This window comes from Rhineura floridana, chromosome 9, assembly GCF_030035675.1.
Source record: "Rhineura floridana isolate rRhiFlo1 chromosome 9, rRhiFlo1.hap2, whole genome shotgun sequence".
Taxonomy (NCBI): Eukaryota; Metazoa; Chordata; class Lepidosauria; order Squamata; family Rhineuridae; genus Rhineura; species Rhineura floridana.
Genome location: NC_084488.1, coordinates 84737233 through 84755700, shown reverse-complemented (window position 1 = coordinate 84755700; position 18468 = coordinate 84737233). Strand labels below are relative to the sequence as shown.

At 39.0% G+C, this 18468-nt stretch overlaps 1 protein-coding gene across 3 annotated transcripts in view; it reads right to left on the bottom strand.

The window, feature by feature from the left end:
• The window catches only part of SEC24D (SEC24 homolog D, COPII coat complex component), a 78027-nt gene that overhangs the window by 12146 nt on the left and 47413 nt on the right, over positions 1–18468 (bottom strand). For all 3 annotated transcript variants that reach the window (XM_061585267.1, XM_061585265.1, XM_061585266.1), the window contains exons 11-16: positions 15326–15450; positions 12774–12965; positions 10948–11041; positions 4660–4776; positions 2462–2632; positions 786–882 (exon numbers count right to left, since the gene is read on the bottom strand). In XM_061585267.1, coding sequence (XP_061441251.1) covers positions 786–882; positions 2462–2632; positions 4660–4776; positions 10948–11041; positions 12774–12965; positions 15326–15450 — 796 coding nt within the window. The remainder of the gene's footprint in view (positions 1–785; positions 883–2461; positions 2633–4659; positions 4777–10947; positions 11042–12773; positions 12966–15325; positions 15451–18468) is intronic.

Below are 18468 nucleotides of genomic sequence, written 5' to 3'. Positions count from 1 at the left end.
TGGTAGCAGAAGGGCCATAGCTCAGTGGCAGAGCATCTGATTTGCATGCAGAAGGTCCCAGATTCAATCCCTGGCATCTCCAGGTAGGGCTGGGAGAGAACCCTGTCCAAGACCTTGGAAAGCCACTGCCAGACAGTGTAGACAATACTGAGCTAGAAGGACCAATGGTCTGACTCAATATAAGGCTGCTTCCTATGTTCCTAAGTTTGGGGCTCTGCCAACAGTTGTGAATGATCCCTGAACTATGGGATTCTAAGACTTATTAAACCCTGGGAGATTTGTTGTTTCTCATTATTAAAAATAAGAATGCCATATGGAAAGTGTGCATGGCTTGTTCACATATTTTACATATGACCTAATCCTGTTTCTCTGGGTTTGGTGGATTCCCAATGCCACACAGATTGCTCCATTGTGTATGGAGCATTGCAGCTAAGATAACTAAGAAATGTAGTGTATTGTGCCAGAAAACCATTCACTCTATTTCTAATGTTTGGCTGTGATTGCTGTTGATTGTGCAGCCAAAACAGCACCACCCATGCACAAAAGGGGCGTATTAGCAGGTTTGGGGAATGCAAACGTACAAATAACTGGGGGGGGAAGTTAGAGGGAACCCCCAAAACAGCCCAGTAAGAAATTAGTGTGCTCAGTGGCCAAAAAACGCTGACTGACTGTTGGAAGTCTTGGAGAACTGAATTGAGTGGCTGGAATACTGAACAGGATTTCCATACTGCACAATCGCAACATTTATTTCAGGTCCCACTTGTAATCTCTAGTAATTTAGTTACCTGTGCTAGCACGAACCCTCATGATAGCATCAAATCCCATCCTTTTTTCTATGCTCTTCCTGAGATCATTCAGAAATTGGTGACTATCAGAATGGAGCTAAAAGAAAACAATACACAGAGAAAGAGAGAGGTCTTAACCAAATTAAGGACCTGCCACTGGATGGCAGCAATGCAGTGGAAATGACCCCAGAACTCAAAGAGAATGCAGGCTCATAAGACATCAATGGTATACAGTCTCTCTTTCAATACAGAGCACAGCTAGCCAACTTTTACAGAGCTCTCAGACTCACAAATGTTCAAGATGATAACATTTTAAAAACCAACTCAACCTGTTTAAACTTCTCTGAAGAGATACACTATTAGTAACCAAAACCCACAACTTTCAGATGGATCCAGGAATCAATCATGGATGTTTAACAAATGAAATGCCAGCTTTGTAAAGAATAACTGGAGCAAGTACACATTTTAAGCTAGCAGTCTCAAATGTCTGAACTTTGCTCAATCATCCAAGCTAAAATTAAAAAGCTTATAGCATTTACTGTCACCCTAGGCCTAGCCAACAGACAAGGGGATGGAACTATGATGACCTGAAATGATTCATTCTTTGAAGTCACCAGAGAAGGAAGAATAGATAAAATAAACCCACAAGATTCCACCAGACACCAGAGGTGTACCCATGGCCCCTAAACCTAACAAGCAAGCAGCAACATAGCCGTACAGCTTTCTACGCTATTTAGAATGGGGAAGAAAAATTCAGAACATGTCTAATTATGAGATCACCACTTTTAAGCCTGCCTTAGCAATTGTTCATTGAGGAAGTGATTGGGACCTTGGAAGATCTTGCCCTCAATAGGTACCTGTTTATCACATTGTATACTTACAACTGCCATGTTTCTTCTTCACAAAAATCAGCTGTGCCTCCCGACCTCATAATACAGTTTCTGAGAATAGGGAGAAGGACAACTTAACCCTTCCCGCCCCACCATTTCCCCTCTGAAAAATGCCCCTTTGGGGTGCAAATAGCTTCACGGGGCAACTGTTGGGAGAGAAAACAGCATAAGGAAAGGGATCATCCCTGACAGCTCCCCAGAGTTTTGATCAGGATAAGCACACACATACGGCTGCTTTTTGTTAAGAAAGAGGCATGGCAGCATGCTATTTTTTTAAAAAAAAAATGTAATTAATGTAACATGTAGCTTGGCCCTTATAAGAATCATTCTGCACACTATTTGAAATTTAAACAAACCAAATTAACCCAACTTCATATATCTAAATTCCAAGCAATGATGTCACAACCAAAATTGCTATTCAAGTTTTTACTTATTTATTTTTAATACTTATGTGGAATAGGGTTTCATTGAAAAAGATTCAGGGGTTTGCGAGACCTCAGTTCAGTAGAAAGATTGTCATCCTACATGATTAACTTGGGTTTGCTCTTTTTCCTCTTCTCTTTCAAGATTAGAGTTCTAGTGTCAAATCTGCTGCAGTTAATATTGTATAAACAACAGTGCTCTTCACAAACTCCTGATGCAACACTAAATCTTTAATCTAAGCATGGTGTGACTTATCTTTGAATTGGCATTCAGTCTATTAGAAGATACAGTTAGATTTTATCTATTTTATGCTGCACAGTGTGTGTATCCAAGTAGACAGAAAGAGAACCTGTTGACAGTTACCTCAAAATTGTTGTATTTGTACAGGGTTCCTCCAGTGTGCATTGTAACATGGCCCATGGAGGCTACATCAACATACTGGTTTGGGAAAATGAACAGATCCACACAGCAGCCATTAGCAACACAGTCTCTAGCCAGGGTCTCATAAATATTTGTCTGAGGCTGAAACAGCATCTGGAGTATTTAAAAGAAAGCACTCTGAGTATTATACAAACAAAACACTGTTCATGAGATTAACCTGATACAATTCAAGATGAATCTGGCAGGAAAATAAGACAGTAAATACAAGTATTTTAAAAGGTGAACTATACCCATCTATTATATATTTTGGAAAATTGTTTGTTCGTTATGTATTCAGACATCTGTTAAGATATCGTAACCAGATTTTGTGCATAGTGGTTCCTGAGATCAAGGAGCAGGTTTTTGTCTATGTTTGGATACAAATGGATGCCATTTTGAATCAAGATGGCACACTGCATCTTTTGAAACTGTATTGAGTTTTTGGCTTCTTAGAATTCCTGAGCAACCCTGGGTATGAGATCTCTAGTTTTAACATAACATTCACTGCCATCAACTGCAAAGGCAAGTGCATATTTAATTTAATTTCAAATATTTATAAGCCACATTGAGAATATAGCCTTCCTAAGGCAACTTACATGAATAACAAATATACAATTTTATCAGCAACAAACATTGAAACATATATTTAACAACAAAAGAGTCCATTTAAACAAAGCCAGTACAATAAAATTCCATAGTCACCAACAACACTCAACAAAAAATTTACCAACATATAAAATCTTCCATTAAAAGCCAGGAAAAACAGATATCCATATATTTTATCAGTCAGAATTAAGACACTCAGTCTCTAACAAAATATCTGCTTTGTTCACAAAATGGATTAAAGATGAAAAAAATCATGATAGTACATCAATATGTCCAAAATTCAAAGCATCCTCTGATTGGAAACACTTCTGCTACACTGACAGTCTAGCTAAATTAACCCTGATCCAACTGCAAAGCTGCAGGTGCTTATAACAGTAGGGATGAATGGAATGATCCACATCTATTTGCCATGTGACCAAATGAAAGTCCGTTCCATCTCATTTTCACCTGCAACTGCAGATTTTTTAAAAAAAAGAAAATCCACACAAAACATTTTTAAAGAGAATTTTGTAAGTATTTATAGTTTTATGAGGTGTACAGAAGGTTGCCTTTTATTTTATCTCTTTTATCATTTTTTGCTACTTGGACCAGCTGCAAAACACGGCACATCTAACGTGCTTGAAAATGCTCCTAGAAGCAGCAGTAGGCCATGATGTGCAATTCTTCTTATGAGCACTGTATGGAAAACAAAGATGGCTGCCCCAATCAGCACATGAGGGTAGCTATCCTTTTTTTCGTACATCTGTGGGTATTACATTGTGATTTACCACCACTTCCAGGAACGTTTTCAGTTTATACATACATGGCAAACACTACTGTGTAGCCACTCCAGACAACTAGAAACATGGGAGGGGGGGGGACTTAAGCCAGTGGATTTGCCCCGGAACATGTCACACACCTGAATTTACTTACTAATAGTACAAAGGCACTCCTCCGTTAAAGGACAGCAAGAACCAGAAAAAGAAGAGTATTCTAATTCTTGGGCAGAAAAGATGACTAACAAAAATTGACACTTGGTATAGAGAAGCACTTAGTTAGATACTTAATACAACAAAAATCAACACACATCTGCTTTTTCTTAATTTTACAGTAAACTATATGATATGCTTAATGCATAGCATACAACTTTGTCTTTGTTTTTTCTTTAATTAATTACAGGTGTGGGGGTGTTTGGGGGTGTTTATATACAATTTATATAACAATATTAATTGCTATCAGGGTTGTAGCATGAGGGGATAGGAGGTTTATCTCTGTTCCCCCACCCCCCAAGGTACAATCAGAGCTAAAATCAGTGCAGCTCCCAGGGTTAAAAAAAGTTTCCACTGATGCCAATGGGAACCTTTTTCTAAGATGTGCTGTGGAGGGGGGAGGCTATTTCAGTCCTGATCATGGCTGAGGGGGGAAGGGAAGACCTCCTTTCTCCACACACTGCAATCCTGATAACAATTTGCCTGTACTTGTAATTAAACAAAAAACATCAACGTAGCTACATGCTATATATGCTTAATAAGTTGAATGTTAAAAAAATGGAATACCTTCTCCTTTTCTGTATTGACCAATTTTCTATCATCTCTGCTTTTCAGCTTCCCTGGTGCTTCTGCAGTCGGCAGTGAAGAATGGAAGATAAACAGCTTTCCAGCACTCTCTGCTGCCTGTTACAAAGACACAAGAAAGGACCTTTATTCTGCTGGGATTATAAATATTTGAGACAAATCTTCATACAGTTTTAGCTGAGTCTAAATGCCAGTGTAAACTATCTCTGAAACGTTGTAAACTAAATAGTGCATCTGAACTTTTTGTGACACCCAAGTTTCCAAAAGAAAATAAGCGGAAATATCAGAATTTTAAATATTGACAAATAATCTAACCAGAGTTGTCTGGATCACAGGTACTGCTACAGGCACCCACATATATCAGTGCTAATACACATGTGAAAACGTGTGCTGTGGACAGTTAATATTAAACAGTATGCTAGGAATTATTAATTGGTATGAAGGGAATTAAAACACGTTCAACACACAAGAAAATCAAAAAATTGTCCACTTGCAATGTGTAATCTAACTGGGCCCCACTCTAGAACTTGTAGTGACTGCGTTGGCCTTTAGGGATCAAATATCCAGCCCGATACAGGTCATCATATGTAGGGGGATAGAAACAATATACCATATTCTAAGAACATGTGCATGACAGCACTAGCCTACTGCTCATGAGGCTCACACAAGTTCTGTAATGATTAAAAACAAAAATGCAAGGGGAGGGGGAAATGGGCCAATATTTTTCCTGCTATACGAAGACGAGCCAACATGTTGGCAATGAGAGTAGCGAAGGAGGGGGTGAGTTCATTACAGGATACAGCATGGGATGGAATGGTCATGTGTCCATCCCATCTACAAATGTTTTACCAGGGGGGGCACATGAACTTCAGTGGGTTTACACTAGCACAAGCTACACCATGTAACTAGAATAACACAAGTCCATTTTCTTGCTTTCCACAGCAACATACATAGTCTTAAGGTAAAATACATTGTCTTTCATTTCTTTATCTGCTCTCTGAAAATTCCTGCACTCAGGTACGTGGCTACATTCACAAGGTATACAGAAAACTGGTGTGTACAATCTTTTTTGTTTTTGTTTTTTGGCTGTTCCCATATGAGTGATAGACTGCAAGGCTAGGCCAGTGCCGGGGTAGGTGGACATGTGCTTGTTCTATACTCTTGCATTGCCCCACTGTACATATCATGCTGTCTGTTTATCTAGTCTAAAAAATAGTGAACCAGCTTCAAAAGACACATAATGGTAACACTCCCCCAAGACAATAATCTAGGGTTTAGTGGATATTTTAAAGATGAAAGCAAATACCAGAAGGTTTGCATTCTAGATGAGTGATATCAGTAAAACCAGATAGATGCACTACCAAACAGTTACAATATGGCAAATGTTTGGCTGCTACTCTTTGTGTTTCTTAACACCACACATGGATTAAACATAGAAGGAAAAAAAGTTTGTCCAACGTTTACTTTGGCTAAAAAAAAAATTGTGGTTTTTTTCTGGAAAAAATAGAAGCATCAAAAGCATCCACTTATCTATCACTGATTCCCACATTTTACTTTGTCCTCTAATTTTACCCATAATAAATGCAGCTCGGGGGGGGGGGGAGTACAGAGATACAATGAGGGATGACTTTGCATCACATTCCTCATTTGATTGGGAATTGGCAAAACTCAGTCAGACTTACATTTCAGAAAGGGAATGCTACCATTTTAAGAGCATTTGCTCTAGCACTTGACTACTGGAAATACCATCAGTTTATGCTACAATAAATCTGCTACTCTTTAAGCCACCACAAGACTCTGGTATGTGTATGCTTGCTGTATCAGACTAGCACAGTTTCTCCATCTGGCAACATTAGCAACCTTTCTACTGTAGGACTCAAATTTTCAAAGTTACCTCTAAGCTGGGCTACACTCAACTAAAACAATATTAAGTCCTATTGCACTTTTAAAAAAACTTTATTTATACAAGTCCTTAACCATTCTTCACCACAAGATCCCAGGGTAGGTTAAAACCAGAGCTTGGAAAAGTTACTTTTTTGAACTACAACCCCCATCAGCCCCAGCCAGCATGGGCACTGGATGGGGCTGATGGGAGTTGTAGTTCAAAAAAGTAACTTTTCCAAGCTCTGGTTAAAACAATATACAGATAAAACCATTACAATTATAAAACTGTTCCAAATGGAACAGAACAGTATTAATTCAACAAAAGGGGTGAGTCCCATAAGACAAAGTATCTTAACTGTCAAAGGCCAGGGTAAAAATGTTCATCTTCAGCATAAGGTGCAAACTGTCAATGAAGATGCTGGCCCATCTGTGGGGAGTTCCAGAATTTAGGGGCTGCCACAGAGAAAGCCCTCTCCTAGGCTGTGACCCCTTGCACTTCTGAGGGAAGAACTACCAAGAGAACCCCTTATGCTAACCTTAACATCCCAGAAGGTAGGGGTAGAGATGGTATTTCAGATACTGGGGACATAAGTCATTTCAGGCTTTAACACTAACATGAGCACTAACATTGGCAATTGGTCACAGAAACAAACCAACAACCAGTGCATCTGTTTTAAAACAGGGGTTGTAACAGCAGTAAATGGAACCCAGGCCAATAATCTGACCACTGCAATTTGGACCAGCCACACAGAATGCATAGCAGCTATAACATTCACCCAGCAAGTTTTGTAGCTGAACAGAAATGGGAATACAGCTGAAGCCAACATTCTGTCCACTGCTTTGAGACTGTTAGCAAGAACTTTGAGCATCTCAGAAGGCATGAATTACAAGACTGAACAAATTCCATAAATTTTTGTAATTGTTTCTGATAAGCCTACAATGAATGAATTGCTCAAACCATTCTTCTCAAAGTAGTTATCCACATGTATTCCCAGCATGAATCATAGAAAGGGGGGAAACAGTGCAAATAGGACAGTTAACATATCAGAGAGAGAAAAGGAACATAGCTATCACTTGAGGGGCTTACAGATGAGGATATAATTTGCAATCTGGTCCTTGAGATGTTGCAATTGGAGTTACTCATGCATGAATTTCTTCTTCAGTGTCCACACAACACTGATGGCATCAAAATGCCAGCCCATCCTCACCATTTAATCCTGAATAAGTAAAATCCAGATTAAATGGAAAAAGAAAAACCAGGGCTGGCATTTTGATGCCAACAATGTTGTGTTAATGCTGCAAAAAACACAACTTGCGTACATAAGGAGCACTGATCCCAGAAGAAACACTCATCTGGAAGTACTCAGAAACAGTTGTAACTACTAGGGTGCAGAGGAGGGAGAGAAAGTATGCACAAGGCACCTCAGTATCCAGACACCCAACATGTCTTGGACCATTAATACTGCATGTGTCCCACAAGCAGTAAGATTAACATACAGCTTGCGCTTTACAGCTTCAGCAGTTCCCTGTATGTGCCAAAGGCAACTTACTCAAGGCTTAGTACATTTATAGGCAGCTTAAATTGCCATTTTTCCAAACTCTCCAACATATATTTTACAGTTTTCAAACAGCACCAATTTTATCAGGTCACCAATTTCCTTTCCCCAGGAAAATACTGAAATACAAAAACACTGAGATGATTTATGCTGTAGCATAAGATGCGTTACTGTATTTGCTCACAGTTGGCATTGCGAGGAAAAGAAACAAAGGAAAATAAATGCAGAGACTAGAAGTCTGCACGGCCACCAAGATCACGTTCATGGTAAATATACACAAAAAATATTCCAGATGGACCCTTTGAAGTTGTGATGTGTTCATTTTATGGGTTTTGGTTTTAATTTCCCTGCCTGTGTGCTCCCAGAACGTTTGTTTACTTCTTTCATTCATGACAGATGCCATTTGGCATTTATATAAATTTATAAATATAAATGCATTTTCCTAGAAACTAAATATATTTCAGCTTTCTTCTCACCCCCTCTCCAAGAACCTGACTATATTTAATACAAAAAGAGCCATGGCACCAATGATTTTACTTTTTTCTAATTGAAAATGACACCAAAATTGTTGTTAATGTCTGGCATAAAAATTAGATTACATCATGGCAACTCAACAAATTCACGAATAGGCAAAAAACCCTTGCAGTTTAAGAACTTACCTATAGCCAACATATATTTCTATCAAACTTTAAAAAGCAGGGAAATTTGGCTGCTGTAGTGAATGCACCAGGGGAGCAGGAGACCTGACCTCCTCTCTGAGACATTGTACTGCCCTACAAATTTGTCAAAATGCAAACACAATTTGGGTTGATCTTTCACACTTCAATCCTCTTTCTGTGTAACTTGGAAGAATTTGGTAACATGTGCCTCTGGGCAGAGGGAAAGACCCTTTCCTTTCCAAAAGGAAAACATTGGTAACAGTATCATTATTTTGGGGGGTTTCCCCCACCTTTTTATTCTATAGCAGACACATGTAGTCTCTCACCCAAATTTAAACCAAACCTGTCCATAGCCATGTCCACACCAGACATTTATTCCACTTTAAATAGTCATGGCTTCCCCCAACAAATCCTGGGAAGTGTAGCTTGAGAAGGGTGCTGAGAGCTGTTAGAAGATGCCCTAAGCCCCTCACAGAGCTACAATCCTCAGAAGAGGGGCCGACTGTTAAACCACTATGGCCACTGGAGCTCTGTCAGGGGAATAGGAGTCTCCTAACAACTCTCAGCACCTTTCACAAACTACACTTCCCAGGATTCTTTGGGGGAACTCATGACTGTTTAAAGTGGAATGGGTGTGGCTCCCTGATTAGCCAAGCCAAACAGCAGTTAGTCTGGCTTTTAGAACACTAACAGTTGGTTCTCGCTGAGCATGCCTGCACTATCATAATGTTAATTTTCTTAAATTAATTAAAAATCAGCCAGGGAATTTTTTTTCCTTTTAAACTGCAGAAGGTAAAGGTCAGACCATGGGGCAGAGTCAGTAACAGGATAACAGGTATTCGGTGAACATGGCCGATTTTTAATTAATTTCAACTAATTATGAGAACACTGAGAGAAAGAAGTCCAACAGGGGTCTGGATTTTTTCTCTCTTGTTTTACACTTTGAACTCTAGATTCTCTCTGTGTTTTGTGTATTACCATGAAAACTTAGAGGGTTGTTAAGCAAGCATTTCTGAGTTCAGGACCACAAGTTTTGTAAGATTTTGTCTGAGGCATCTAAATCTCTTGTTTAGTGGGGTCCCCAAGTGGTGCCCAGAGGTACCACAGTGACCTCAGACACCCCCCAAATACCTGCCAAGTTCCCTTGCTGCTCTTCATTTTTTTTAAAAAAATTGAGTTTTTTGGGGAGAGTTCCCCATTTTAGGGGGTGGGTGTTGGTAGTAAGTGGGTAGTCTGTTTTGCCTAATGTTTGTGGCAGGGAAGTGTTCTGTGCATCACCAGTTTTTTCCCCTGTAAAATGGATTTCCAAATGTGCCTCCAGACCATAAATGTTGGGATGCACACTAAGTGGCCGTGGGTCTCCACAGTTTGAGTCAGGAGTCTTTCCCAGCCCTTGTTGACGATGCCAAGAATTGAATCTAGATCTTTTTGCAAAGCATGTGCTCTGTTACTGAGCTACAGCTCTTCCAGATCAACTTCCTGCATCCGAATACTTCTGTTCCACGACAAGTTAAATTCTGTGATACATACATGCCATCTCACTTCCTGTCTACTCCCCACTTCTGTAATTTGAACACAAATTCTTTCTATGCTCTTGAATCTAGACTAGCACCTCAGAGAATATAACAGAATGAAACGCTGTGAGCACCACTTTCAAATAAAGCTGCTTCAGTTGTCACATTCTCCTTACAGAGGAGTAAAATTACTTGTAGGAGGGGGGGGAAGGGAACAGTCAAGAAGCATGTATTTCCTGTACGTACTTTTACCTTTTAGGAAATATTTTATTCATTTAACAAAATATGACTTTAAAAAAGAATGAGTATTATCCATATCTGTTTTACATGTGCTGGAAAGTTAAGACTGACAGCTGGCTCCCAGTGTGTGTGCACTCAATTAAAGCAGACAAGATGTCCTTATAACCTGAGTGACATACACAGATTTATTATTTTTTGCACCTGTGTAGGGAAAACAGAATGCCTAGAGTAGCTCTCAGTGATATTAAAAATTCAAGTACTATCAGTGGAAAGTATACTTTCCTCTATACTATACTTTCATTTTGCATCCTGTTGTTATCTGTGAGAAAGGTTAGCTTTCCTCTAGAACAGTTTTCATAGCTTATCAAGCTTGTTCTCATACACCCTTATTTGTGGCACAGAGAAGAACATTCTAACCTTTAGCGCTTCCATGCCAGCCTGGATAACAGGAGCAAAGACCGTCTCACTCTCATTAGTGTCTGCAAACATCTCTGGAATCTGGTCCAGCAAGCTATGACAGCAGGGGGCAGGGGGGAGAGATAAGAGTTTCAGGTTGGAATAGACAGGATAATCCTTTTTTTAAAAAGAGTAAAACATGAAGTCACCCGATCCTTTAGCTGAAAGATTAAAACTTTACATTCAAAAAGGTCTAATGGAGTAACAGTTTATCAGCCTCTACGAGAGCATGTAGAGCCCCCTGTTTTGCAGGGTAAACTCCTTTTAAGAAGTCTTCTATGCAGTAAAAGAGAAGTAAAAAGGACAACTATTAGATAATTATCTAATAAATTGGAAACCATTTATTGAATACTGCAGAAAGAATATTACTTCCTCAATCAAAAGGTAGATTTGTAATGTTTTGAGGCAGGGGTTCCCAAACTGTGGTGTGTGGACCACTAGTGGTGCAGAAGTTTCATTCAGGTGGTCCACTGTGTGTCTGAGGATTTGTAGGTGAAGATGGGAAACAGCACATCCATTGCATTAAATAGTCACATTGATTTTCAATTGTATTTATTGCTTCTTTTATTTATTCTATTACAATTGGAATTGTAACACAATAAAATACAATATATGTTTTTAAAAGCAATAAAAATACAATTAAAATCATACAGCATCTAGCACAGTACATTTCATTTGCTACAACATTTGCCACATTAAGTAGTCTACCAAGACCCTCAGCAATTTTCAAGTGGTGGGAAAAAGTTTGGGAACCACTGGTTTAAGGCAACTTTTGTTAGAACAAATTAAACCATAACTATCACTAGAAGCTAAAATTATGAAACTAAGGTTATCTTACTTTGGACACATAATGAGAAGACCTAATTCACTAGAAAAGACAATAATGCTGGGAAAAACAAGGAAGTAGAAAACGTGGAAGGCCAAACAAGAGATGGATTGATTCCATAAAGGAAGCCACAGACCTGAACTTACAAGATCCGAACAGGGTAGTTCATGACAGATGCTATTGGAGGTCACTGATTCATAGGGTCACCATAAGTCGTAATCGACTTGAAGGCACATAACAATAAATTGTGCATTTTCAATTGTGTAATCTCAGTTATATTCTTTACTTGTATATAAAGTTCTTTTCTTCACTTGTGTTGGGTTTGGTACTGTTGTAACAACAATTTTATAATAAACATGGAAAAAAGAAAGTAATCTGCTATGCTGAAGCAAATTCTTTAAAAGAAGGACCAAAACCCCAAACTGCCCAAAATTTAAACAGATATTTTTATGAGGTTTTAGAAAAGTTAGCTGCATATGCTACTATGCATTTTACAGTTTAAACAAGTAATTTCCATTGTACTGAATTTTTACACATCAACTCTCTCATACATAGTTTCTCCCCGTTCCAGTTCTAAAATAGTCCAACCTACAACAAACTGACAATGTCAGAGCTCAAGTTGATTAACACTGTTAGGCTATCTGATTGACAGGTAAGTCTAGGTCAGTATACCCCATATGCTGCTGGACCACAACTCCTATGAGCCAATATGACCCATCAGTCAGGGATGATGAGATCCATCATCTAAGGCCCAAGATTAGGGAAGGCTGGTCTAGGGATTTTATGTACCTATAAAAGCATATATGCAATCAGGTTTTACATATAACTGTAGATCATAACCATGGTCTTAGAAGTACTGAATTGTCAGTTTTGGTAGGTAGCAAATGTATGACTTGCCAAAGGAAATTGCTGTTGAAAATATTAACATCTGAGCATAAATAGCATAAATTTATGTGTTTACTTATTTATAACAGATCGCGATTCTTTAAAGTTGACGAGAAACCCATCCAGTAATGGGACAAACACTTCACTGACATCAGTGACTACCATCATCTGAGGCTGTGCAAGATTGCTCTTGACATTGAAGAAATGGAGGACTTTGTTGTAAGTGACAAATCCAACTCGAGTAGGGGAAGCCTCCTCTTGCTCTTCCCTTGAAGAGAAATAGTTTTATTAAGCTCAGTTGCAGGTTAATTTCAAAATCATTATTTTGCATGGGAAAAAAAGAGGTTACCTCTAGCTAATTATCACATTAATATTAATTAATTGTCATACCACAACTGGCTAAAGTCTGCAAGAAACCATCTTAATGAAGGTGCAGAGTTTAGCCTGAGACAACGTGAACGAAAGGTTGCACATAGTGTGACTAGTGAGCTCACTATCATAGAATCATAGAATAGTAGAGTTGGAAGGGGCCTATAAGGCCATCGAGTCCAACTTAAAGCATACCCAACCAGTGGTTGTCCAGCTGCCTCTTGAATGCCTCCAGTGTTGGGGCCACCCCCTTCCTAGGTAATTGGTTCCATTGTCATACCACCCTAACAGGAAGTTTTTCCTGATGTTCAGTTGAAATCTGGCTTCCTGTAACATGAGCCCATTATTATTATTATTATTATTATTATTATTATTATTATTATTATTATTATTATTATTATTATTATTAATATTAATAATAATAATAATAAAATTTATTAGTCGCCCATCTAGCTGGCTGTCCAGCTACTCTTCCGTGTCCTGCACTCTGGGATGATTGAAAAGAAATCCTGGCCCTCCTCTGTGTGGCAACCTTTCAAGTACTTGAAGAGTGCTATCATATCTCCCCTCAGTCTTCTCTTCTCCAGGCTAAACATGCCCAATTCTTTCAGTCTCTCCTCATAGGGCTTTGTTTCTCATAGGCAGACTCCTGAATGGAGTTTGGAATAAGGGCACTTTACACCAGCTTAACGTCACCATAATGATGAATCTGTGATCATCCTTTTTTGGCCACATTACATAAAATGAACAAAAAATTGGACACTCTCTTTAAAAGTTGAACACAGGAACACCTGTGTGTTTTTTGTGGTTCCAGAAAAATGTCAGCTGTATAGAGTGATGTTTAGTTGCCCTTGTGATGGTCATAAAGCCAGCCACCATCACCACCAACCACTCCATCCCCTGAAAAACTTTTTCAAATGCCAGGAAATGCCAAATACATAGTGATTATTTGTTTTAAGCTAAATGCCTTTTTGAAGCATAGGGGGACAGGAGTAAAGAGTAAATCTACCAGGAATCAGAGTCAGGGACATACGTCATGAGAGGAGTGAAGAGAGTGAAAAGCAGAACTCACCAGCTACAAACAGTCTCTGGCAGTTTCTGTTCAATATGCAAATCCCCCAATGTACATAAATGAAACACTGGTATTTGTATATAACACTAAGCCAAAAAATCCTGGTTTAGCTTAATAAGCCAATGATATGCCAGAATGACAAAAGATTCAACACATACCATAGCAAACTCAGAAACTATGGTTAGTGGCTTCAAAACAAGCTAGCATATTAAGCCATGGCTTGTTTCAGTGATTTAAATTTATTCAGGGTAAATTCTTAGTAAATTTAAATGTGATAGACTAGTAACTTCTGATATTACTGCTTTGAAAATATTTGAATACCAAATCTGCTTAAGATTCTTGTAGCTGTGGTTAGCTCATTGTGCCCATATGGTAGATGTTTAGGTGAAACCAATGAGAAAATGCATTCTGGTATAAAGAAATACAGAATCGAATGACACTGTTTTTGTTTTCATAACCAAGTAATAAAGCACAAACTGCAAGAAATTTCTGACATATTCCCTAGTCAGCTTTGCCTGCCTACAAAGTTATGTTAACAATAGATTGCCCACTTAAAAAATGAACCACTTAGGGAGATTCGGAGTGTTGCAAAAAATATTTCAAGTTTTAAAAATTATCTGTAGTTTGCTATTTTCAACATTCTAGAACAGGGATAGCCAATGTGGTGCCCTCCAGATGCTGTTCCCATCAGCCCCAGTCAGCAGGACCAAAGGTCAGAGATGATGTGAGTTGGAATCCATCAACATATGGAGGGCACCACATTGGCCACCCTTGGTCTAGAAAGCTTATCTGTCATTCACTGTTTACTTAAAAGTCAGCTGGATTAAAGAAGAATTGATTTGTTCTAAACTGAATCAATAATCTACACTTTAACTGTCCCAAATAAAAGCTTAGAACAACTCAACAAAGCACACCAAAAGACACAGACCACAATTCAGGAAAGATTTCTGTTTTCCCAGACATACCCTCTGTCATTGTTGCATGCAAACTGCGGTGGCAGCAGTGTTTGGTGAAAGGCAGATTCTTACAAACAAAAGTGGGAACCCAAAAAAAGTGACAATGAGAAGAAGAAAAAAGAGCATAGAGCAAATTTTATAGGAAGAAAACCCAAAGTATTTTCTTTGTTAGTTGTTAATACATCTTCACCAAAGATGCTAAATTTATTGAAAGTTTATTGTTGTCTTTACCTTGGTAGTCCATCCAATACAGTCTTCAGCTCCTCACAGATGAGTTTAACAAGGCCACTCTTTATGTTATTGTATGACACATCAATCATGAAGATATAGGCTGGTGGCTGTGGAGGCTTGTTGTTCTACAAAAAAAAAAGCAGTAGCAACAACGATCAAGAGAAATAAAATATTTATCTAATATTCTTAATACACCCAGAGATTTCCACAGAACATCCTAATAATTATTGGGTAGCTATAATAATTAGTCTAATAATAAGTCACTGCCACAGGACAGTTGTCTTCTACCGACGAAAGACACATTTTATTATAACTGTTAAGTGTTGGAAAAATAGTGTTTTACAATACCTAAACCTAGATGTTCTATTAGATGTTCTATTAGCTTGCCTGGGAGGATAGTTTAGTTTAGTTTCCTTTATTTTATGTAATGTTGTCTGTTGGTTTTATGCTGAAACTTCAATAGAAATTTAAATTAAAAAATAGCTTGCCCATTTTTATTTTTCATCTACTATTTATAAATTCATTCTGCACAAAACTTTTATTTATCCAATAAAAGAGCATCAAAAACATCATATACCTTCAAAGGTCTGCAGCAATTAGAAAACACAGTTCAGTTTTGCAGCATTTAATGATGAACAGCACTCCCAAATAGACAGTATGTCATATGCATGCATTGAATGTGTCTCATTTGTATTTTAAAAGCCAAAGTTGGGGGGGAGAGTGGGACTGGCATATAGGGGATCACTCCTTTTTCCCATACGCTGTCATACCAGTCTCTCTCTCTCTCCCCCCTCTCTTCCCCCCCTCTCTGAATTTCACCCCAAGAGATAATTCCCGTCCTGGATGAAAGAGTGGCTTCAGGTTCGAGGTGTGTGCAGTGGTTCCACTGGGACCATGACACAGAGGGAAAGTATTTAGTAACTTCCCTTTGCACTAAGGTCCTGATCTACCTCCCTAACTGTTATTTTTAAAAGTAAAATGAGACAAACGAAATGCATACTAATTTAATGTATCGTCTACCTGTTCCTCAATAGGTAGGTTTTGTCCTTTGAAAAGTATCATATATCAAGAGGCATATACCAACTACAGTTTTGTACATAGAGATTTCTGCTTGCCATTTCTTGTCTTGTGAAGCATTATATAGTTTGTGTACAAAATGTAACTTCACACTAACAAAATCTGAATCAAATACAATTTGACACCTCCTTTATCTCTACTCAAATTCCAGCAGTGCTTGGAAGATTAATAACATTAAATATTTAAGGTATAACCAAATACTCAAAGACAGGGACATAAACGTTTCTCAGAGCTCTTTTAAAGTAAGCACTAGCACCAAGACAACTTATGAGAAGATATCATCCATTGCAATCAGTCGCAGGATCACCTTTGCTTCAGGAACATAAACAACATTCTCTCTGCCCCAACCTCAGCATTAGATATTCCTTGAATTCAAAATGTACACATGGGGAAGGTCCCCATAATATTTCCACCATCAAACAATCAGCTTGAGTACTAGCATGTGTTAAGTGTTTTGTGAAAACCACTTCCTGACCCATGATTAACTCATTCAAGTTCATTTAAACATTTACAGGTCAATCGTGGATAAGGTAAAATAGAAGTAAATTTCACATATCACTTGGTGCACAGCTTCAGCTACAAGGTGATAATGAGTGCAGGATTTTTGTTGCCATACCTTAAGCCTTAAATGTACAATAATGGCTCTTACTCTCCTTTCATTCAATTCCATGAAACTCTAAAGTGACACCACTCAATAAAATAAAAGATCTATAGCAGTATAAAGAGATCTGAGCTTTTAAAAGCTCAGCATTTTCAGCAGGCTCACAAACATTTTCATACTTTATGTAAATGCTATAGCACTTTATTAAAAGACCTTGGCGGAGTTCATGGCACATTTATTGAAAAAACAAAATGCTTTGACTTTGCTAAATCCATTCTAAAGACTCATAACACTACCCAACAGCTGTTATTTGTTAACATTTTCTCTAGATGTTCATCCTCTTTGTTACCCAATAAGACCAAGAAAAGTGGTTTTCTGTAGATGTAGGGGGATACACAGATAACTATAGTTTTGTTGTATTCAGTACTTTCTCCCCAAAATCATGAATTACTATACTAGTGAGAGACTTTACAATATGTACTGTCAACAGTAAAAAAGGGATTGTCAGCAGTTAAATTAAAACATTTTATAAAATAGAAATACACCTCAAATGTATGTACAGATGCCTTAAAACATACAAGATGTCCAGTCAGCTCAATGGAGGGACACATTCTGTAACTTCAAACAAAAGGATAAGGATAGAGTTCCTCAGCTGAAATTAATGGAGAAGCTACTATGGGTGAGTAAGCATTGTGCACACATCCTAGCTTCTGCACCTGTAAGCAATACAATGGGCTTGTATGTCACAGTAAATTCATTCAAACAAGTTGGCGTCAACCGGTAGCTGCAGGAGCACCTCCACGAGATCTGCGAGTTGAAGGCAGTCAATGGGTGGTGGCAGGCCGAGAACTGTGAGCTGCGTGACCTGTGCTGCTTCCTTGACGAGGACCGGCTCAAGGCCAAGCACCTGGCACGCCACTGGCAGCACTTTGGGCACCATGCAGCGCAGGTGCTGTGCAACATGGTGGCTGCCTGCCTCTGCAAGCTGGCCGGCCTAGAGGGCCTCCAGCAGTGCCTGGCCAAAGACAACCTGGAGCTGATGGAGCTCTGCCAGCCCCACCGGCGGCTCCTCGGAGCTTAGCCTGCCTTGCTGGCCCCACAACCTGGGTAATGGTAGCTCCAGCACCAGCAGCCCAGACCAACTCCACCCCGCCTGTACCCTGACAACTGAACCCGCAGGGAGGACGCCTCGCTTCCTTCGTCTCTACACAGGAAGATGGGTGCACCCTGCCCTAGCCCGCAGACTCTCCGTCCTTTGCTCTGTGCTCCTGGCGTCAAAGAACCTGTACAGGGTGCTATGTTTGCCTCTGTTCCTATTTCTCCCACCCGGCTGAAGATGTCGTGTCCAGGGAAAGCTGTACCCGTCTCAGTCCCAAAGCAGGACAGCAGTGCATGAATGTAATTTATTCTCAGTTTCTTCCTGGACATTTTTTTTCTTAATAATATACTAAAAGTATAGTCCACA